The sequence below is a fragment of the Aristolochia californica genome, unplaced genomic scaffold (assembly GCF_029961685.1).
Source record: "Aristolochia californica isolate CCGP_79_NKW_82.1479 unplaced genomic scaffold, dmAriCali1.0.hap1 SCAF_4, whole genome shotgun sequence".
In the NCBI taxonomy this organism is placed as follows: Eukaryota; Viridiplantae; Streptophyta; class Magnoliopsida; order Piperales; family Aristolochiaceae; genus Aristolochia; species Aristolochia californica.
In genome coordinates this window covers 40,207,278-40,231,188 of record NW_027182103.1, presented here as the reverse complement: position 1 = coordinate 40,231,188, position 23,911 = coordinate 40,207,278, and the positions used below count along the sequence as shown (strand labels likewise).

At 37.4% G+C, this 23,911-nt stretch overlaps 1 protein-coding gene across 1 annotated transcript; it reads left to right on the top strand.

Annotated features, from left to right (window-relative positions):
* The first annotated feature begins 519 nt into the window (after positions 1-519).
* On the top strand, positions 520-22,016 carry LOC137962033 (beta-glucosidase 42). The gene is made up of 13 exons (XM_068808743.1): positions 520-1,086; positions 1,878-1,944; positions 2,048-2,106; positions 3,930-4,005; positions 4,574-4,648; positions 4,716-4,803; positions 4,909-5,134; positions 12,765-12,880; positions 13,032-13,246; positions 13,324-13,358; positions 20,836-20,938; positions 21,372-21,480; positions 21,608-22,016. Exons 1-13 carry the CDS (start codon positions 985-987, stop codon positions 21,801-21,803), a joined length of 1,467 nt encoding a protein of 488 aa, XP_068664844.1. The 5' UTR covers positions 520-984; the 3' UTR covers positions 21,804-22,016.
* Positions 22,017-23,911: the final 1,895 nt, after the last annotated feature.

Sequence of the window (23,911 nt, the reverse complement as noted above, 5' to 3'; positions counted from 1 at the left end):
ATTGCTCAAAGTGAATTTATATTGTTCCATCACATAAGAATGAAATCACGTTGGATTTAAGAGAAATACCTGAGTTTAGATCTTCTATTCTTATATCGGTTAAATCATGTTGTAAAACCCGATTAAATCACCAATGGGATGAAGTGATAGTGATCAAGTTTGTCCGATCTAACCGGTTTCAATCGGGTTTAATTAGCATTTGAATTGACACTAATGTCCATCCATTCTAATCCATTTTAACCAGGTTTAATTTTGGTTGAATCGAAAGGGTGGAAAAAGGGGTCTCCTAGTTATGTTGCATGAGGGTATAGTGGCCTGATTGAGTCCACTGAAAATTACCCTGGCTGGACCACGTTCCAAAACAAAATGGCAGACTTGGAAATGCACCAAAAAGGAAATGGGAGTCGAGGAAATTGGAACGCGACCTGTGGCATCTTCAATTTTAAATCAGTGAATCGGTTCGGTGTAAGACTGTAACAACCCAAATATCTCTGTTGAATCGACTGATCGCCATTATTAAACGCTATCAAGCTCAGAAACCGACAATGTCAACTCTCAGTGTCAGCTACCTCTCCTTTTTCCTTTGCCACGCCCTAACAGATTCCTCCAACTATGATGTCAGTTTCTTTCTGACGTTTATATCCACGTTTTGCTTTTCTTTCTTCGAGATTTGTTCTCAAATGGCGCATCTGTGGCCGTCGCTGATTCTTTTCTATTAAAAACAGTCAACACTCTCTTCTGCGGTTGAATTCCTGATCGTAAAGAAAAGGGCTAACGGGGCCCGCTATCGGTGTTGCTGAGGATCTATTCTGCTTAGAGGAATGGCGTAACGGTACACTTAATATTGACGGCGAAGAACAAGGCTTCCGAACCGTCCAATTCTCCTACTCTGTCCGTGCCGATATAAATTCAGGTAACTGAGTGACGAGTCCGTCAAGTTGCAACCACCAGTACCAGCGAGAGACCCTGTTTACATCAACTTCCATGGCGACGCCGGCAACCTGGGGCGACGACATTCCTGTCGAAGTTTCGAGAAGCGATTTTCCTCCCGATTTTGTCTTCGGCGTCGCTACCTCTGCCTATCAGGTGAGACAAGAAGGGTGTCTTTTGTAATTGCTGCATTTCGTTGTTTTTCCCATCTACTTGGATGAAATAGGTGCCGCTGATTTACGTAGGACAAAACTGCACAAGCTGCTCCCTTATTTTGTTGCTTGTTTGAACTTTTTACTGAGGATGGCGTGGTGACGTCTTGATACTCCCCTACCTTCTACTTTTTGAGCTCAGTTTTCTGTGTATTCACGATGTGCATTTCACTTTGTCCTGTTCTTCAAGTGTTTGTTTGTACCCTGCGTTCTGTATTTTTCAAAAAAATTTGGTGGCTGCGCCGACATTAATACATTTCCAGCATGGGCTTATCCAATTGGCTGTATGGAGTCCTCTGCACTATTCTCTACATTGATTTTCATTTCTAGCAGTTTACGAGAAAGTATTCCTACCGAAATCCGTTAACAGTTCTTCTCCTTTTGAAGCTAGTGCTTCTAGAGTATTAAGTTTTCTTATTCCATGAAAGTTCAAATAAGTCATTTCGCCTGGTCAGTCTTAATATATCTGTTTTAAGTAAAAAAAGATATTAACAGGTCTTCGAAAAACGAGTTGTCTACTGATATGAATTGTATCACAGCAAAAGATTTGAAGAACTCATGTACGTCTCAGTCTTACTACCTTTCACTTGCTATTCGGCCAGTTATAATATATTCCCCTTAGTTAAAAAATTTTAGGTTTAAAAACTCTCTAGGTGAAGGGCATACTTCTTTCTCTGCGTGTTTCAATGGAGCTAGTTACTATACTTCCACTTTATCTAGTTCTGTATCCTCCAGGTTGAAGGGGCTGCAAAGGAGGGTGGCAGGGGCGATAGCATTTGGGATGTTTTCTCACATACTAAAGGCATGGACGTTGTGGTTTTTTGCTCTCTATGATAATGTTTCATCAGATTCATCCTCAGTGATTTGGCTTATCATATGATTTTATTTTTTGCTTAAACTCGCAGGAAATATTCTTGATGGAAGCAATGGAGATATCGCAGTTGATCAGTATCATCGTTACAAGGTTATTTAAGAATTAATATCTGCCTACTACTGACTTCTTTAATCAATTTTTGAACAGAAAAGTAAATACACAGAGTTCAAACCAATTTATGCTAGCAGATGAAATTTCTTGTTTAAATTTGTTTTTTTTGTCACAAGTAATTGTTGAGTACTTCTGAGACGATGTCATGCAAATACCTGATTATGTAAGTTATTGATTGTTCCTTTTTACCCCAAACTGCATGTGGACCATCTCCTGGAGTATAGTTGGTGTATGGAGTGTTGTGGTAGGTTCATATTGAAAAAGTATGAAGCCGGTATTTGTCAAACAGCAGTAAGCTACCCACCCATGATTTCTGATACTTTTTTTTTTGAAAAGGTTATGATACTAAATTTTGGGTAGTAACTAAACAACATTTACTGTGGAGATTTATAGTGTGAAGGCCATGGGTGGACATGGCTGCTTTATCCTCTTCCAGATAAGTTTCTGTGTCATAGACGAGTCCACAGGGGTAAAGGTGGATCAAATTGAATTTTGATGATAGATCAAGAGCCAATCCTTGCCCTCTAGAGGTGGAGACTTTTTAGAGATCATAAGGGTACGGTTATCTGAGTGTGCTCCCACAGGGGATTAGGATATTTGTCAGTATTTTTGTACTCCTCTGGTTGTGGAGGGAGATCCATTTGTGGTAATTTGCTGGTTTACATCAGGAAGAGTTGGCATTCTCCTTTCTCATTGCTCTCAACAAAAATTAAAATAAAAAAATAAAGCGTTATTCCATTATAAATTTATGGTTTCATGTAGAGCTGAATGCTAATTCAGTGGTAGATAATCTAGCACAGACTGGTGTATAATTGCACTCTGTTGTAATGAGCCACTTTTATCTGTTGATATTGTTTGATCTGTTTTTATTTTCTATGTATTTTATTCTTTGATTGACGTATCTCTGGTTAATTCAGCTTCTCTTGTACTTCTTTATTTATTCTTTTTATCTTTAATGTATTTTCATATTCTTCAAAAATAGAAAACAATATTTATGGATGATGAAGGTTGCAGAATGTGGCAAATTCCGGAAAAAAAAATAAAAAAAGGAGGGAAGGAAAAGTAGGGTTGCAAATACTCAACAATATAAGAAAAAGTGATTTGAGATGTTTTAGAAATGTTTAGAAGGAGGCCTGGTAGTACCTACTTGAGGGATCATTTAACTATTAAGAAAATCTGAAAAATGACAGGGACATGGTGCAGAAAGACACGAGGAAGAATAACTTTGCGATGGAGTTAGCTAAGACATAGACTAGGATGGAGGAGGGTTCATGTAGCTGACACAAATATAAAGAGGACAAGGCTATGGTGTTGAGGACAAAGGCATATATCAAGTATAAAATTATCTTTATCGTAGTGTTTAAGCAGAAAAGGGTAAAATAGTTCAGTTAATTGTGTGTGACTTGAGTGCCATGATACTTGAGTGGTGTTTTTGTCTTCTTGCTAGTACTATTACTTAAGAGAGAGATTGAATACAAAAAGGTAGAGGTTGATTTCTGCCCTAACCAGAACCTTACACACATGTTCTCTCTCTTTCCTTTCGTTCTTTCTTATTTTTCCTCTGTGCAGCTTCTAAAGTTTTAATGTCATATCTTGGATCTGCAGTTGTACATATCTATTTTTTATTTAGTTTTCTTTATCAGAGCTTTCAACTTTTTGAATAGTTGTACTAAACATTTTGCAAAGCCTTTGTCAATTTGATGTGTACCATGGTTATTTGGGGAGTCTGTTAAAAAACGTAGTAATAACCATTTCTGTATTCTGCATGCATCTTTTAAGATTTTTGTATTTTTCAACTACAGGAAGATGTGGATCTTATGGGTAAATTGGGGTTTGGTGCTTATCGATTTTCCATTTCCTGGTCTCGCATCTTCCCTGGTACGTCATTCAATCCTTTGGCATTGAAAATGGCTTCATATTATATTTACCTTTAAATGATGTGTGTGTTGTATCCATCAAAAGAGATTATTTGATCATTTTAAAAAATCTAAAGAGATATTAAAACAAATTGGAACTGATTAATGAACCTGTCTCAAAGTTTATAATATAGCTGAAAATGTGTAGACCAAAGTTGAAACAATAGTTGATCTTATCACTTCTCTATACAAATTGTAATAGACAAAGTGGCTTTATAATTTAGTGGTAGATCCAAGCTGGCTGAGAAGGTTAACAGGACCGATAGCATAAATTAACATTGTAGGGCTTGGAGTTTCAATTGAATCATACAAGACTGTTTGGAAAATATTTATACATTACACATAGCACAACATGAATATGTTCTGTATCTGTTACTTGCAAATTTCTTGTGGTCCTATCTAGTGTAATATACAGGTCATGTGTTTGTTTGTGATTTGCTCAATTACCATGTCTTGTGCTATGTTTCATTGGCTGTGATATTGTTGATGAGATATTTGCTCTCTTGTGTATTTGCTTTCCCTGGTTGCAGATGGGTTAGGAACTGAAGTCAATGAGGAGGGAATTGCCTATTACAATAATCTTATTGACGCTCTCCTAGAAAAAGGTGTCTGGTTGTTGATTATAGGTCTTCATCACAAGTGGCATTGCAGACTTACATAACTTGCTTGTAGGTATCCAGCCTTTTGTGACGCTATACCATTGGGATCTCCCTGCACATCTTCAGGAGTCAATTGGTGGATGGCTAAGTGAGAAAATTGCGTAAGTTTATAGAGTGCGTAAGACTTTTAGTTCCATGGAAATTTTGATTTTTATGAAGTTTCATTTCAACAAATAATGAATTTTTTTATACTTATCAAAATGCAGGAAGTATTTTGCAATCTATGCAGAGACTTGTTTTGCAGCCTTTGGTGACAGAGTCAAGCACTGGATAACAATTAATGAACCACTTCAAACAGCTGTGAATGGTCATGGAGTTGGAATTTTTGCCCCAGGAAGGAAGGCGAGTTCTTTGATTGAACCATATCTGGCTGCACACAACCAGCTATTGGCCCATGCCGCTGCTGTTGCTGTATACCGGGAGAAATTTAAGGTACATTATAGGGTGTTAGTTCACATCCTTTTTGTTGTTATTTATGTATTTTGCTTTCATCCATTAAGGTGGTTTGTCAATTCTAAGCTGGTTTTGCATAGATGCATTCTTGACGCTGATAAACAAAACTTTTTGGCTAGATGAGGAAATGTTTAAACTACCATTGACACACACACACACACACACACACATACTTTGGTGAGGTTTGCACCACAAGACCTGATACTAGAAATTCTCCCATATGGCAATTGAGCAAAAGGACCCAATCAAAAACAAATTTGTAACTGAGGTCGCAAGTACAAAACAGATATGTACAGGACCAAATAGTACTTAGCATTTCTTTTTTAAAGATAAAAAAATTCTGTTCGTAAGGAGAAATGGGTTTTTATTTAATAAAGAAGGATAAAACTTATATATATATATATATATATTTATGAAATGATAAAGCTTTTATTGATCAACAAACAAACAAATTAAAAAGAAATTATGATGCAGTATAGTGGTTTATACTCAAGGAATAACAAAGTTGAATGCTTCCTCTAGAGTATGGGGAACCTTGATTTCAGAAATAACTTAGAAAATTACAATCTGAATTCAAGTTTAACAGGTCAAACTTGAAGGACAAAAGGTAGTGTTTCTGTAACTATTAAGAAAAATAGCAAACTAAGAAAAAAACATAAATTATAATTTTATTCGAGAGAACAAAACCCAAAACTTTATTCAATCTCAAAAATCTAATTTCTATGTTACATATGAGGGCCTTTTATAGGTATATAGATCAACACTCCTATGTTGTTCATTATATGAAATAGACTCTAATTAGGACTTACTAAATCTAATTTTACTTGTCAAAAAAAAAAAAAAAACTAAAAAACAGAAAATAGTTTTTATCATAAAGATTTGCTAACTTTAGGCTATACTAATTTAGAAATAAAGCCCCAAACTAAAAAAGGAAGCTACTAATTGGATTATTTAGCAAAAATAGCAAGCTGCTATTTGAATGATGCTTCCCATAAAATCAACAAGTTACTTTTCTGATAAAACTTTTAATTTCAATAAGCTTGAAATAGGAAAGTGCAATTTAGAGAAACTCTCTAATTTAGGACTTTCTATTCTTGAAAATTGTCCTAAAATAGGAAATTCAGGCTTTTCTAGTTGAGTCTTTTTCTTCCTTTTTCTTCTATAATCATAAATGGGCTTTGGGGTGATCTCTTGTCCTCGACTAGATCTTCCACATTGTAATGTACTGCATCAGTCTCTTCCCTTCCTGAAGAGAACTCGTCCTCGAGTTCTCACCCTCTTGTTCCTTTAGTTACATGTGATAATGTGGTTTGTTTGACAAAGTAGAATTAGGTATGAATACAGTTGCATGTTGAAGATCTCGCTTAGGTTTTAAACTAGGTGGTAGATGTAACGAAAACACTTTTTGGCACTCATAGAGAATTCCTTGGGCATGTTAGGAATAGATAAGATCTTTTTTGGTGTTGAGTAATGTTCAGTAGAGCTGGGAACGAGAACTCTGTTGGTAGTCTTCAATTCTTGCTCATAAAACAACTTACTAGGTTGTGAGCCCATTGATGGGTGGCTTGGATCAAGTAGTGGAGGCATTACTAACTCCATGGATTTCTCCAACTTGATAATTTCGAGCTCCATAAAAATTATTATAGACTTAAGCTAAACTTTTTTTTTTTTTTTTGAGAAAGTGATAATTTTATTGCAAACAACGGGAAAACAAAGAATACATTAAGGGAATCCTCCCCTTACAACAAGAGATTGCAGGGAGACTCCTAATTTAGCACAAGAATCAGCAACAAGGTTTGAGGAATTAAGTCAAACTTATTGGCCATCTTTGCTCGAAACTACTCTTGAGTTTTCTGGAACTCTTAACAGGTGAGTGTGCTTTGATTCGCCTCCCTATTTTCAATGTAGGGATGAGATCAGTAATTTCTTGCACTTGTTTGAAGAATCCTTGAATCTGACCCAAAACATGGACTGTAGCTTTGATACTGGTTGATGCAGCACGGTGGTTTAAATTGAAGGAATAACGAAGTTGAATGCATCCTCTAGAGTATGGGTAACCTAGATTTCAACTAAATTTTCTTTTTTGTAAGAAAAGTGCGATACATTAAGCAACAAACAGAATAAGCAAGGGGTAGGAGGGGAGCCCCCTAACAACAAGGGATTGGAGGGCAACTCCCTCTGTAGCCAGGGAATCAACCAAACAATTAGCAGATCTAGGTTCATGATTCCAGGAACAAACATGGGAGCTAAGGTCTAGAATTAAAAAAAAAAACATTTTCAAAGACGCCAAGGTGGGTCCTTCTTGCGGAAGCACTAGAAAATGACTGTTGAAGAATCACCTTCAACGACTAAGGAGCTTTGAAATGATCTTTAAACCTATGTTTGAACGATTGCAGCTCTGAAGAGGTAGAGTGAGTTGTACAAAGAGTACCAGCGCAGGAAGCCAGAGCAATGCTACAGGAGTTGCGGAAAACTCCCCCGACCCATCCAGGCCCGGTTTTCCAATGGATGAGCCATCAAATTTGAGCTTGATGGTGCCATCATAAGGGGGAGACTATTTCAGCAAGGTGACAGGCTTCGGCTGGGGTTGGCCCTCAAGGCGGACCAATTACTCCTTAAAGGAACTGCTACTGATGTTGTTGAAGGCCTCAAGAGTGTGGAGCCATGAAATGATGCTATCATGAATTCTATTGGTAGTAGCGAACCAGAGGGTAGTGATATTTGTGAAGATTCTTTTGTTCCTCTGAATCCAGATGTGCCAAGTGACAAAGAGAGTGGAAGTTCTCAGCATGATCCTCTGACAGAGGGAAGGGGAGAGCCATGGCTGATATCAATGAGGCCTGAGAAGGTAGTGGGCATGCAGAGGGGCTTCTTGAATAGGTTAAGGAAATGACATCAAATTTGCCAAGAGTGTGGGCAGTGAGTGAATAAGTGGTCGATGCTCTTGTTTGAGAGACCACACAGAGCACATGATAAGGAAGTTAGGTTGGACCTGCGTCTCACCAAGTTGACTTTAGTCAAGATCCTACCATGGAGCGTACTCCAGAGAGGGAATTTCATTTTGTGCGGCCCTGAGAGTGACCAGGCTCTTCTCGCCTTATTGGGATCTGGTGCAATCTCAGAAGAGGCAGTAGAAGAGAGGATTTTGTAGCAAGAGGTAACCGAGAAGGTGCCATTAGCCTTAGGGCACCAAATGAGCTTGTTCGCCTGAGAAAGTTTGAGATAGAGTTGATCAAATTCTTTGAGAAAGTTGCAGGCTTCAGTGGCTTCAAGGTCATTGAGAGGCTATCAAAAGAGTTTGGTCCAATCCACACTATCAAGGTTGCTGCTCCCATCATTTAAAAAAAAAAAAGGTTGCTGCTCCCTTTGACTTCGACAAGAGAGATTAGCTGGTTATTCGCAATGCCGTAGAGGTGAAGGAAGAGGGTCTGAAGAGGAGAGTTTGTCGCCCACAGGTGGCTCCAAAAATAGAACTTTGTGTCTTTTCCCAATGGCAATATGGACTTGGGTCTTGAAGTGTTTAAGGTATGAGCTATATGCCACCAGATTGGGGAAAACTGGTGAGTGTGGTTGGTGCTTGTCTTCCAAAATCCATTAATGTTGCCTAGCTTCTTAGTAACAAGTTCCTTCCAAGGGAGGTTAGAGAGGGTGTTGAGTCGCCATAGCCACTTAGTGAGAAGGGTGGCATTAATCAACCTGATCTGTTTGATGCGAAGACCTCCCAAGGTCTTTGGCTTGCAAACATCTCTCCATATGATGGGATGATGTTTGAAACCCTCTGCAACACCCTTCCACAAAAAAATCTTTCATCAGTTTCTTGATCCGATTAGCGATACTAGCAAGATAGTGCATGAAGGAAAGGAAGTAGGTTGGGATGCCAACTAGGCGGGATTGGAGAAGTATGAGGCACACAACTTTTGCTAAGTGAAGCCTCTCCAAGTAGATAGCCTGGCTTCAAGCGTTTCAAGAACCTGATTCTAGGGAAATTTCTCTATTCACTTAATGAATAGCGGGAGATAAGAGCAAGGAAGGGTGCCAACTTTGCATCCCACAGTGTTACCCAACTACTCTAGAGATTGTTGATCGATGTTGAACCAGTTGATTCTTTGACCTGATATAAGCTCAAATATGTGAAGAAGGGCCTTAATTCGAAGCACTCGTCCCCCAAAGACAACTGCAATATCAGCAAATTGCGCCAAGGGGGTGGGCAAACGACTATTAGCAAAGTTAGGATTTAACTATTGGATTTCCTTAGTTAGCTTGAAAGGCTTGTGAGGCCATCAACAACAATGTTGAAGAGGCGCGGGGATATTGGATCGCCTTGTCTTAGGCCCCTTGAGGCAGTAAAGTAGCCACAAGTTTTGCCATTGATTAACACCGAAAACCAGGCAGAGGAAAGGCAGCTATGTATCCAATGTCTTCATCTTTCCTCGAATCCCATGATGCGAAGCATGGAGTCTAGGAAGCTCCAATTTACTTTGTCAAAGGTTTTTTCAAAATCTAACTTCAGCATGATCATAGGCCTAGAAGCTCTCTTAAAGCAATCTATTGTCTCGTGGACATCCATAGCTGCATCATGGATGACTATACCATTAGTAAAGGCACTTTGCTCTTTGTTGATAATATAGTTCATGACTTGTTTGAGCATACTAGCGAAGATGCGGGCAATGATCTTGTAAGTCCCGGTTATTAAGCTGATGGGTCATAAATCTTTAACAGACTCAATGTTCTCTTGTTTTGAATAAGGGCAACGAGGGATGCGCCAAAATCTCTGTATGTGATTCCTTTGTCGTGGAATTTTGTCATTTAGAAACTATAATCTGAACTCAAGTTTCTTATGAAATTTTGAAACTATAATCTGAATTCAATCTTAATGGATAAAACTTGAAAGTTAGAAGGTAAGTAGGGCTTCTACCTAACAAAGAAAAAACATTTATCTAAGAGAAAACAAAACCTAGAACTTTATTCAATTACAAGTCTAATTTATGTGTTACATATGTGGGCCTTTAATTGGCATAGGAAAGTCCTGTGCTTTCCATTCTATGAAATAGACTCTAATTAGGACCTACTAAATCTACTTTTACTTGTTGGTAAAGAAACTCAAAAACATGAATAATTTCTAACATAAAGACTTACCAACTTTAGGCTTCACTAATTTAGAAACAAGGACCCAAACTAAAAAAGGAAACTACTAATCGAAAAGGCTTTCTAATTAGAGCTTTTAACCAAAATAACAAGTTGCAATTTCAATGATGCCTCCCATGAAATAAGCAACTTGCTTGTCCAATAGAACTTCTAAGTTAAGCAAACATGAAATAGGAAAGTGACTTTAGAGAAACTATCTAATTTAGGACTTTCTATTTTCGTAACTTATCCTAAAATAGGAAATTCCGATATTTTAATTGAGTCTTTTTCTTCTTTCTTCTTTTATAATCATGAATGGCTTTGGGGTGATCTCTGGTCCTTTGCTAGATCTTCCATATTGTAATGTACTCCATCAGTCTCCCCTTCCAAAAAAGAACTCGCCCTCAAGTTCTCACCCTCATGTTCCTTTAGTCACATGTTATAATGTGGTTTGCTTGGCAAAGTAGATTTAGGTATGAATACAGTTGCTTATTGAAAATCTTACTTAGGGTTTAAACCAGGTGGTAGATCTGAGGAATACACTTCTTGGCACTTATGGACAACTCCTTGGGCATGTTTGGGATTAGCTAAAATTTCTTTTTGGTGTAGAGCGATGTCCAGTAGAGCTGAGAAAAAAAAACTTTATTGTTATTTCAATTCTTGCGCATAAAACAACTTACTAGGTAGCAAGGCCGGTGATGGGTGGCTTTGATCATGTGGTGGAGGCGCTACTAGTTCCCCGAATTTCTCCAACCTGATCATTTCCTGTTCCATAAAGTTTTATAAATTATTGAAGAATTAAGTCAAACTTATTGACTATCTCTGCTTGAAACTACTCTTGAGCATTCTGGAACTCTTCACAGGTGAGTGTGTTTTGATTTGCCTCTCTATTTTCAATGTAGGGATGAGATCAGTAATTTCCTTCACTTGTTTGATGGATCCTTGAATCTGACCAAAAACACTGACCATAGCTCTAATAGCGATTGAAGCAGCACGAAGGTTTAGATTCAAGGCATAACAAAGTTGAATGCTTTCTCTAGAGTATGGGTAACCTAGATTTGAACAGTAATTTAGAAAACTATAATCTAAATTCAAGATTAATGGGTAAAACTTGAAAGATAGAAAGTAAATAGGGTTTGTGCTACTTTTGAGAAAAATAGGAACAAAGTAAAAAAATGAAGGATAATTTTATCTAAGAGAGAACAAAAAACATAACTTTATTCAATCACAAAAATCTAATTTATGTGTTACATATGAGGGCCTTTTATAGGCATATAAATCAACAAACTAGGAAACTCTTAGGCTTTCCATTTTATGAAATAGCCTCTAATTAGGACTTATTAAATCTTTCTATACTTATTGGAAAAGAATCTCGAGAACTGGAAATAGTTTCTATTTTAAAAACTTGCTAACTTTAGGCTACACATATTTAGAAACAAGGATCCAAACTAAAAACACGAAGCTACTAATCAAAGAAACTTTCTAGTTGGAGCTATTAACCAAAATAGCAAGTTGCTATTGAATGATGCTTCCCATGAAATCAGCAAGTTTCTTGTTTAATAGAACTTCTAATTTCAGCAAGCTTGAAATAGGAAATGCAATTTAGAGAAACTCTCTAATTTATGACTTTCTATTCTTGGAACTTGTCCTAAAATAAGAGGTTCAGACTTTTTTTTTAATCTTTTTCTTCCTTCTTCTTCCATAAACATGAGTGGCTTTAAGTTGATCTATTATCCTTAGATATTCCTTAGCTAGATCTTCCACATTGTAATGTACTGCATCAAACTATTAACCCTATTTACTTCATAAACTGCAACTAACTAGAAAGCAACTCCTCAAATAGCTTGCTTCAATGCTATTGCAGCAACTAACTAGCAAAAATAAGATTCCTTCTTGTGCAACAGCCACTGAAAGAGGCTCTCCTCCCGCACCCCGCAACGAAGAGTTTCACAAAAGAATTTCATTGATGAGACCGTTGTTATAATCTCAAGCCAAGCCAAGCAAAGCCAAAACCAAGTGAAGGGGGGGGCTGGTTGTGCAAAATTACTGATATTTTAATTTTTTTTAACTAACTTTTTTTTAGTCAATCTGACTAATATATGCTGGTTGACTAATTATTGTGAACTGTTATTTGATACACCTCCAATGGTCTACTGATCTGTACTGCACAATCACCAGAAAGTCAATTTCCATATGTGTTCTTTGCTTGGAATGAGTTTTTGAGATTTCGACTACAACTAAAATGTTCACTTGTATGTTGACCGTCATGAAAATGATGAACTGCCTTTCGTTTTGTACATTGTGAACAATAATTTAAGCTATTAAAGTTAGATTACAAATTCAAATACATGCTTAAGCTTTTACTTGTCTGTTCAGAAGCAAAATGCAGTCAATTACTGTTTATTCTCTTGGAAGAACCATCCATTGATTTCTACTTCATTAAACAATCTGACTCATTAAGTGCTATGGTTTTTGCGTCTTCTAGGCCAAGCAGGGTGGTCAAATAGGTATTACAGTTGATTGTGAGTGGGCTGAAGCTTTTTCAGATGAAGAACATGATAAGATTGCAGCAGATAGGCGTATTGATTTTCAGCTTGGGTGGTAAACCTTTTTCCTTATCAGATTTTCTTTTCAGATTAGCAAATTAATTAACATATATAGTTATTTATTTTGAAAGATTAATAAAGAATGGGTATCAGCACCTGAAAAGTTTTAGAGATCCCCTGTTCTTTTAATACCATTCCTTTTTAAGGTACCTGGATCCAATATATCATGGAGACTACCCTCCATCTATGCGTGAGAAAGTTGGAAAACGACTTCCTGTATTCTCAGATGAGGAGAAGGAATTGCTACGAAATTCAGTAGATTTTTTGGGTCTTAATCACTACACTACTAGATTGATCCGTCATTTACCTACAAAGCCAGAGGAGAATAACATATACAGAGAACAAGAGGTAGAAAGAATAGGTGAGTAATTTTCTTCTCTGTCATTTTTTTATGAGATTATTGTAAGATATACTGTGGTTTTTATGTGTCATTTTCAGTGGAACTGCCCTCAGGTGAGGTCATCGGTGAGAAGGTACTGTCATCTCTCTTTCACTCTCACAGACACCTTTAGTTAATTGTTTTATTTATATTTGTCAGAAGTTGTAATTTGTGTTTACTTAATTTTCTTACTTTTCTTAGAAAGTATTTTCTTGTTGAATCTTATGTCCTATGATATAAGGGGGAGCATGGTCACTATTGTTATTTTCACTATACTTTATGTTAGTAATAGGAGAGAGGGGTAGTTCTCACCGTAACCTCTATAATATGAAAATTTACTCAACTTTGTTTGCTCTCTTTCTCTCTCCCTCTATTCTTGATGTCTCTTCCATCTCAGGCTCCTCCAAGTAGGTTCTGCTGGTAGTTACTTGACAGAATTTCTGCATATTGTTCTCTTCTGTTTAGAGCCAACATTGTCTTGTAAAGTAAGAGATCAAGGAGGAGAGAGAGAGAAGAAAGAAGATAGAAAAGAGAAGAGAGATGGGAGAAAGGTGGGCCAGCATGCACATACTCCAATGTGGACTGGGGGTCGACCTTTCTCTCCGTGAACAAATCACTTAAGTGAAAGTAGAGTGAAAAGTATAGAAATGCCCCTCTACACTAGAATTCCTATATCTCCATGTATACACTTCAAATTTTAGTGAAACTTGAAATATAAAGCTCCTATAAACATCTGACATGTGTAAATTACCAAAACACCGTTCTTCACATAATTCAACACTCCTTAAGTTAGAGCATATATCATAAAGCTTCAACTCGTTACAAAAACTTCTAAAATCACGCCTAAGGCTTTTGTGAACATATCACAAGCTTCTCAGTAGATCGAACACAGAGAGTGACTACAATCTTTGCTCATTGCCACATCTCTGATAAAATGAAAATCTACCTCAATGTGTTTGGTCCTTTCATAAATTGGATTCTTCATGATGAATATACATTCTTGGTTATCACACCGCATGGACATAGGATCCTTAGTTGGAAACCCTAACTCTTGCAAGATAGACCCTACCCATAATAGCTCACTCACTGTATATGCCATTGCCCTATATTTTGCTTTTGAGCGAACAACAACGTTTTGCTTCTTGATTTTCCAACTAATTAGGTTATTGATAGAAACCCAAGGGGCATAGGGCATGAGGTCAAAAAGGGAAAATGCCCAAGGGGCGTGGACCTGAGGTCAAATCCTTTCCTACTAGATTAGATTTATCTTTAATTGATGTAATATTTCTGTTGAAGAAAAAGAACATGGGATCCTTAGTTGGAAACCCTAACTCTTGCAAGATAGATAGACCCTACCCATAATAGCTCACTCACTGTATATGCCATTGCCCTATATTTTGCTTTTGCTTTCGAGCGAACAACAACGTTTTGCTTCTTGATTTCCCAACTAATTAGTTTATTGATAGAAACCCAAGGAGCATAGGGCATGAGGTCAAAAAGGGAAAATGCCCAAGGGGCGTGGGCCTGAGGTCAAAAAGGGAAATCCTTTCCTACTAGATTAGATTTATCTTTAATTGATGTAATAATTCTGTTGAAGAAAAAGAACATGGGAATTTTGGTCATTTTACCTTGTCGTTATTTATATTTTGTGATGTAATCTTATTCTACATGTCAAACTATGTCTACTACCAAATTTCATTTAAAGTGAACATGGATAATAGGAGATATAGAGAATTAGGATATTCACTTAAAGTGGGGGCAATGTTGTAAATTGACCTCACATACTCAACCCTAAATCTATAAATAGAAGCTGAAGGAAGTCCAACCACGAATTTTGAGTTTTCTTTTCTCAATTTATCTTCTCCAAGCTCTCTCCTTCTCATTCTCTCTCTTCAACCTTTCTTCTTTTTACTTTTTACATGGTATCAGAGTAGTAGATCACATTTGGGAAGGATTTTTGTGATTTTTTTCTCCTCTTTGAAGCAGAAATCTACATAAAGGAAAATCTTTTTTCAGGTTTTTGGTTACTGGTTAGTAAAAGTTCAATTTTTTCTCTGCCATAATCCTAGGGTAACTGGTTCTACTTAAGTGTAACATCGAGTTGAGCCGAGCCCGAACCTGTCTATGTTCGAGCCGAGTTTGATTTAAATATTTCGAACTCGAGCTCAAGCTGAGCCTAGCCTCGAGCCTAAAATTGTTATCGAGCTTGAGCCCAATAATTTTAACTGAGTTCGAGCCGAGCTCGAGCTTCAACATTCACTTAAAACTTTTCAAAAATTACATGTCTCGAGTTCGAGCTCCAACATACATTTAAAACTTTTCAAAAAATACATGTCAAATAAATTATATATAAAATTATACATACATTTTACATAAATTTGTGCATACATTTTACATAAATTTGGGCATACATTTTACATAAATTGGGCATACATTTTACATAAATTGGGCATATATTTTACATAAATTTGGGTATGACCTCTACATAAAATTGGGCATGACTTTTGTCAGTGTGGTTCCGTCCACTCTTGTTAGAGTTTGTGGTTTGAGTTAGGTACTTGGCTTTCCGCACCTTAAACGGCTAGTCTTTTCAGGTTGTATTGGCTAGGTATCTGACTCAGAACTTCGTAGTTAAGCGAGCCTGGGCGAGAGTAATTCTAGGATGGGTGACCTCCTGGGAAGTACTCTTGCCTAGGACTTTGACATGGTATCAGAGCTAGGCATGCCACGGCCCGGGTTCGTATCCCGTGAGAAGCGGCTCCAGAATGGGCGGGGTGGGTGTCAGAGTGGTTCCGTCTACTCTTGTTAGAGTTTGTGGTCTGAGTTAGGTACTTGGCTTTCCCCACCTTAAATGACTAGTCTTTTTGGGTTGTATTGGCTAGGTATCTGACTCAGAACTTCGTAGTTAAGCGAGCCTGGGCGAGAGTAATTCTAGGATGGGTTCCCTCCTGGGAAGTACTCTTGCCTAGGACTTTGACAACTTCTACTTAAAATTGGGCATAAGGGTGGCATCGAATCCAACTGAGTCTGAACCTTCCTATGTTCGAGCCGAGCTTGATTTAAAGATTTCAAACTCGAGCTCGAGCCGACCTAGCCTTGAGCCTAAAATTGCAATCGAGCTCGAGCCTAATAATTTTAACCGAGTTCGAGGTTAACCTACATTTAATACTCTACATAAAATATATGTCAAATAAATTATCTATAAAATCATACATACATTTTTAAAAAAAGAATGATAGGGGAGGTTCGGGATTGAATCTCGATAATGGATTAGAACCCACCAATATTAATCTTTTTTACCCCAAATGTTGTCTAACTTATTTTGTAATTTTTGAATCTGGCCATAAATTTACTATGGCCTCCTTAGTGCCCCTGATTGAAAATTTATATTCTAGGAAAAACTAGAAATGTTTTTCCTAGGATACATATTTCCAAAAAAACCTTTAAATAAAATCTTATTACTATTAGAGACTTACTAGTTACTTATTCAAAAATTTTCTATACGGTTTCACTGGTTTATGATTTCGCACGTGTGACTTTAACACGTGCGAAATCGTCATCACAGGGGGGGGGCAAAGAAATTATTTCTCCCTCTGGACTCTGGTGAGCGAAGGTGCGGCGCCGGCGAGGACCTATCGTCGGTGATGGAAACAGAAGCGAAGAAATCGGAGGGAAGGAGATGTAGCGGCCGGCGATGAGCTGTCGAAGGCGACAGAGGTGGCGGATGGGAAGGGCTCGGCGTCCCCCCCCCGATCCCGATCCCGCAACTCACGAGCCGGCTCGCGAGCTTTCGAGCCGAACCTTGATTTGGTCGAGCTCGGCTCATTAATTCAAACATGCCGTATCTGGATCTCGAACTCGGTTCAAAGCCACCCCTAGTCCTACTATTCTAAGAACATATTTTGATGTTCTTAACTGCCAAAAGAGGCCATGTGTTCTGAAAGTCCTATATGGTGAGCCTTAATCTTAGTTAAGTTTTACTCAAAGCAAATGGATATTGAGCGGGAAAAAGTCCCATATCGAGAAGTGTTAAGAAAAAAGAAATGGGTTATAAGGTTTAACATTAGGCTTCCTAAATGGCTAGTCATTTTTGGATGGAACTAGGTTTAACCCAACTATGGTATTAGAGCAGGTTGAGTGTATGGGTCGAGGCCCAGAGTGTGATTCCCAGGTTATTTGTGTGTTGTAGGCTCCATAAGGTGACAACCAGGTGGTTTGTACTGGAATTTTGATATGTTTGATTTCTTTTACTGCTGCTGTCCTTGTTGGATGTCGAGACTGTCATACAGCTCAGATACAAATTCGATTATCTATCACTTAAAAGGGTTCTGACTGCGGAAGGCAAATCTGCTGGTGGATACAAACTGCACACTGTGATCCATAGCTCCTTGATTCTGGACTACCACTCTGTTTCCACAAAGAGAGAACAACAATTGATGGAGAAGCCTGACTATGAAAAACCCGTTCCCTTACTATTTCAACAGCCTTTGTTGCAATCTTCAACACTGATGAGAAGCTTGGGGATTGACAACAAAGGCATCTTCTCTGAAAGAATGAGATCCATAAATATCAAGATCTTCAGCAGCATCTTCATCTTTGAGAGAGCTGAGATGTTCATGATTATCAATTGTTGATCTCAACCAAGTTGCAGAAAGTTATCGAGGGAAATCTCGGGAGAAACACGATTCTGCCCATCAAAAGAAAAGCGGTCGTTCCTCCACGATCACGACTCTGACACCTCTTCGGTACTAGCTCAAACTTTCCGTGCTAGAATTCAAAACATGACAGTGGTAGAATTCTTCAAGGTCTTAAAGACCAGACAGATGTCTTCATGATGACAATCGGCCATCCATGCTAGACACCAGCCTTTCTGCACCTAAGACCCCTACCATCACTTATCAGTAATGGCACACTTCAAATTTTCAAGGTGAAAATTCTGACATGTTGCTAGGCTGCTGCCTGTAAAGCTGGAAATCCTGACTTGTTGGAGCGAATATTGAATGATTGCCAGTGTTATGCTTGGTTTTGCAGTGGCAACGAATGACTTCATCAATTATGATGATTGAAAGTGCTGTGAAGATCATGTAAAGCCAAACTTCCAGGACTCAGGCTACCAAAACAATTGCTCCCCCACTGAAGTTACACCATGTTCTGTCCCAAGCGGCTGCTGGCATTAAACAACTGCTGTTTTGTCTTGATGGATACTTGTGGCAGCAGAAAGAAGGTAGCTTCAGCAGCTTAGGTGGCAACTAGCAAGTTGAGTTCAGTGATGAGATGAGATGAACCAACTTATGTGTATGATTATAAAGTTGCAAGCTTCGACTGTGGCTTCTACTCTAGCTTTGTCTATGATGACTATCCAATTAGAGAGAGACAGTAACTGGACTGACAAGTCCGAAGACGGTTTCAGTTTGAAAGGGGTTATTTAGTTTTTTGGCTTGGAGAGGAGTGACTTGCCATTACCCTGTTGCGCTAGTTAATTTGTTATGGTCAAATATATCTGTATCTTTCGAATTTCATACTATCATGCACTTTGGATTAGTCATGGCATCACACTTTTGTTATTATCTATCTCCTCTATGTTTCCTGTCTCCCATGCCATCTCATACTGTGAAAGTTGACTCTCCTTTATTTGATAAAGTTCAAACTCATTTTTTTTGGAACTCCTTTTTTTTTTATGTTAGCTTTCATCTCTTTCATCTCTAGTTTGAACTTTGTCTTAAGAAATTGTCTCATGATTCTGGAGTTGAGTGTGTCAATCCCTTCTATTTGAGTTCCTTAGAGTTGACCTTTTCATTTTATATGACTGACATTATTATGTCCTTAGCGACTTGTTTGCTACCCTTTTATATGGGTAAACTTTTCTTACTTGAAAGGTGCTTAGGAGGCTGCAAGTGGGCCCCCCAGCCCACTCAAGTTATTTTCGTAGTTTTAGTGTTGACTTTGATTTTATCAATCACTTATCCTTCTTTTTTACCCTTTTTTGGGCTCTACTCTACAGGTAGGGTTTTCTGAGAGTCATTGTCTTCACTTATTTTTTTTATCTATTTGGTTTGAGGTAGTTTATTATTTAGAGGGAGATACATTTGTTTTTTTCTTTTGTCCAAGCTGGGGCTCTATGTGTTTTTGCTCCCCCTAGTTTGAGGGAGAGAAGTAGAGGAATATGGTGTGTTGACTAAATAAGTGCTAAATTATTCTGAACCAAAGGTGTGATTATTGACGAAATTATTAATACTCCAAGTAAAGGGGAGAACAAAAGATGAAGAATATGCATTGATGAATATGTTTTTCAGCAAAAGAAGATTGAAGACCAAAAATATTTTTGTTTGTAAGCTGAAGTTACAAACTCCAGCAGGGGCAGTGTTGAAGAATAAAAATGGAAGCATCTGAAATGACAGCCAAGGAGGAAATTTAGTATTATCAGGCTTCTATTTTGTTGGAGTTGTTTAATTGTTGTAAAAGTTGTACTTTGGGTGTAAGTAGCCTATGGGTAGTTTAATTTAGCTCGGACTATGTATTCTTTCTATTATAAATAGAGACCTAGTGTATTCAATTTTACATCAGACAACGAATTATTTTCTTTCTCCACAAATTCAATACTGGAGTTGATCAATTTCAAGAGAAATAATAACCTTAAAAAAAATCGGGAAATTGCTTCCGATAAAAATTATGGTTGCTCTAGCTTGCCTATCTTTGACAATTCTTGATGTTTGCAAGTGCACCTTTTTTCTTTTTTTTGGGGTTTAGGGTTTAGGATTTAGGTTTTTTTTTTTTTTTTTAACCTTTTCTTTCCCCTCTTTTTGGAGGTGGCCTTTCTATTTTCTCTCTTGGCTATACAAATTGCATTCACTTTCTCAAAGGAAAAAAAACGTTGTCATCTCATTTCAATCTTAACAAAGTCTTCTAACTTGTTTCTTTTCTCTTGATAGTTTTCATCACTTTTCAGATACAACTATCTTCTACTTCATTTCTTTTTTCTTGATAACATTTCTTGCTAATTGGAAATTTTCTTCTCTAGGCTTGCTAATTGAATTTCAATGTTGTAAAACTATCCAAAAAGGATAATAAGAATCAGAAGCATTTATGAGATTGTATTAACTTGGTTCTTCAGTGGGAGGTGTATGGTGTTTGCTTTAATTGGTCATGCCAGCTCACATATATGAAGAGGGAAATGAAGCAGGACTGGAGTCCAGGCAACCTTGGCTGAACCCAAATTTTTGTTCTTTAGGAAAGTTACTTTATTTACAAGAATGTCAGTCATTCCATTGACAACAATGCTATTATCTCCCTTTTATCATCAAAATTTGATGAAAATAAGAAAAAAATTCAAATGAACATTAAAATTAGTGCATGAGATAAAACATAAATTTAAAATAAGAAAAAATCAAACTTTAGGTCATCCAATTCAATTTGATTGTTCAATTATAAATTGGGTGCACCTTAGCTTATATGAATGTCTGAATGCCCAATACTTTAAGCTGTTGTCATTTAAAGTCGCTGCAGTCATTTGTCATTTAAAGTTGCTGCAGTCATTAGTTTGTAGATTATATAAAAGAGTTTGTTGCTGGCAGGCTGCATCAGAATGGCTTTATGTAGTTCCTTGGGGCCTACGAAAAGTTCTCAACCGCATGGCCCAGAGATATCACAACACTCCTATATATATCACTGAAAACGGTAAGCCATATAGAAGCACCTTTTTAATGTAACGGAGAAGATGATCTTTAAGTATTAGAGAGACACTAAACTTTTGAATGCTTCAGAGACCAGATTGGAGCTGTGTTCATGGTGAATTCTGTGGTCCTATTCATTTTTATGATATTTAAATTGGCAAGTCTATGTAGAAAACAGTAGGCTTAATTTTTTTCTGTGTTATTTCGAGACTGTCAAATGAGTGTTGTTTAATTCTCCTTATTACATGTACTTCTTGGCTCTGAGATAAACAATTCTTCTCAGTTCTGAAATCTGTAGCAGTTCTGTTGATGAAGAAATACTTAGATCTCGAGTTCATATAAAAAGTTTGATTTTCATTTGGTTGAACATGATTAACAGTTTTTACTATAATGGTTTGTTTTTGTTTTCTGATATTTTAGTTGTTTTCAATCTACAGGAATGGATGATGAAGATGATGCCGCTTTGCCTCTTCATGAGGTGCTAGATGATAAGCTGAGAGTTCGTTATTTTAAGGAATACCTTGCTGCTGTGGCTCAATCTATTAGGTTGCTATGCCCTCATTTTTTACTGCAATAAGTCATATTTTTTTGAACTAGGAGTAATATGAATGCAGTACCGTTTGGAATTCCTCAAGATTTGTGTAGATTTATTTCATCTTGGTTGTTTGTGCAGGGACGGAACCAACATTAAGGGTTATTTTGCTTGGTCCTTTTTAGACAATTTTGAATGGTCTCAGGGTTACACAAAACGCTTTGGAATAGTTTTTGTGGACTACAAGAATGGACTTACCAGACACCCAAAATCTTCAGCACTCTGGTTTTCACGTTTCTTGAAGAGTGGTGAAGGAAAGAACGGCAAAAAGGATTAACATCTCTTCACCAGCACGCTGTCTTATTATGTGCACCAGGTATCTCTGGCCTACAATATCCCTACTTCATGCATGCTTTAGAAAGTTGTGCAAGAAACAAAACAGAAAACGAACAACTAGTTGCTTTGTAAGTGAAGTAAAACAAATAAGCTCTGCTTGCCTTTAAAAAATTTCTAAATTGAATGACAATTGTCTTCCTGAGATTTATATGTGTTCGTGGTAGAAGAGACCCATCAAGTTCACATGAATATAACTGTGGCTAACAACCTAAAATGGAAGCTACTGAAATAATGCATCAAAGCAACAATCTGAAACTAAATTGCATACTTTGTACAGAAGTAATTTGTTGATTTTAACCTGAAACCCGTTTGAGGATGCTCTTGATCCGCTGGTGAACTGTTTTTGTTTAAAACAGTTTCTTTAATCCGTGGATGGCAACTGAGAAATGTTGTCAAGGATATCACTAGTACTTAGTTAATGAAAAAAATAATTCATACTTGATGTGTTTGTTTTTTTAAGAAAATAACTTAGGGAGGCCAGATTTGCTGAGAGTCTGAAGCAGGAAAAATGAAACCCCTTTAAACAAAGGATTTTTGTTAAAGGCTTTTACTTTTTTTTTTTTTTCCAGCAAATCAATTCCTGCTAATAGCTTACCTTCGTACAACCAAGTAACCATTTGATTTATGTACTTGTATGAATAACTCAAAACACTGAAGGAACTTAAAGTGCCTAGAGACTGAACCGCTGACTTGAACCTCCAGCTTATGTAGTTAACATGAATTGTCTTTTGAAGCCACCAATGTCATCTGCTAGGATTTGAAAATCCAAAATTAGACGTCCAAAGTCTTTGACATGGCATGTGAATTATACACTCAGAAAATGGGCCTCTTTCTCGTCACCTTGTCACCTTTCTATGATATCATACTCGTCATCTGCTGTGTCTTCACTGCTCTCACCATTAGGGGTGGTCATTGGGTCATTTTCACGGGGAACCTGACCCTATTTGACTTAAGAACCTCAGGTTCGGGTTTTGGATTTCACCCCATGGGTCGGGGGACAGAGCTGAAAAAAACCTGTTGGCGATCCACGAGGACGAAACTGGTTGGGATGGATCGGATTTATGGGGACGGTTGGATTTACGGAGATGCGGTGTATTTATGGAAATGAGATAGAGATGAGTTGGGTTTAAATCGGGTTTACAAAAATATGGAAATAAAACACAGATGAGTTGGGTTTAAATCAGGTTTACAATAATAGAGTCACAGGGACAATGATTTGAAGTAACTTGATCACTAGTTTGCTAATGGTCAAAGTCAAAGATTTTGATGGTAGAGATTTTTTCGAACAATCCATCAATTGTAAAAAATAAATTTGTAATCAAAATTAAGATTGACAGTTGAGAGCAAAGCTTAATTGATAGTAATGGGACCACCACCAAAATTTAATTAGATAACAAGGCCACTTAAGCACCACACAAATAAATAAGGTGGCACATAAGTGACACGGGATGTCAGAGGAAAGCTATACCCAAGCAAATAAGGTAAAATACGACCGACACTGAGCATTATAGGAAAACTCCACCTAAAAGAAAAAGCTGACATTTTTTCAAATGTGTAAGACGAGGTGTCATACTCTTATGAGAATATGAAAAAGTCATGTCTCTCTCTCCCCTTGACTATCTACCTAGGGGTGGTTGAACCGCCCCATCAATAAAAACACTCTTTAGGAGCATAGAGGACCTTTTAGAGAAAGCAAAAGCTTTAATTGTGATTTTGACACCTCAAATCTCATATAAGCCTGAAAGCCCATCAAATTCATAACAATAAGCAAATATTTTTGTAGCTATTTTATTACTCCCCTTGGAACCACTACTCATGGGGGGTTAGTTTACAATGAAACAAATATGAATTAAGTGCGCATTACTTCGTTCATTTGATTAGGTCATTAGTAGTGAATTAGCGCCTCTTTATTTCAATCAAGCCAGATAATCTTTTCAAGCAAAAATCAGCAAATCGTGTTTCATACCTATTTTGTAAATGATTCACACGAAGCAATTGCGTGGACGCGTCTCTCCCTCCCTCGACAAATTTTTTTTCCTCATTTTGCTA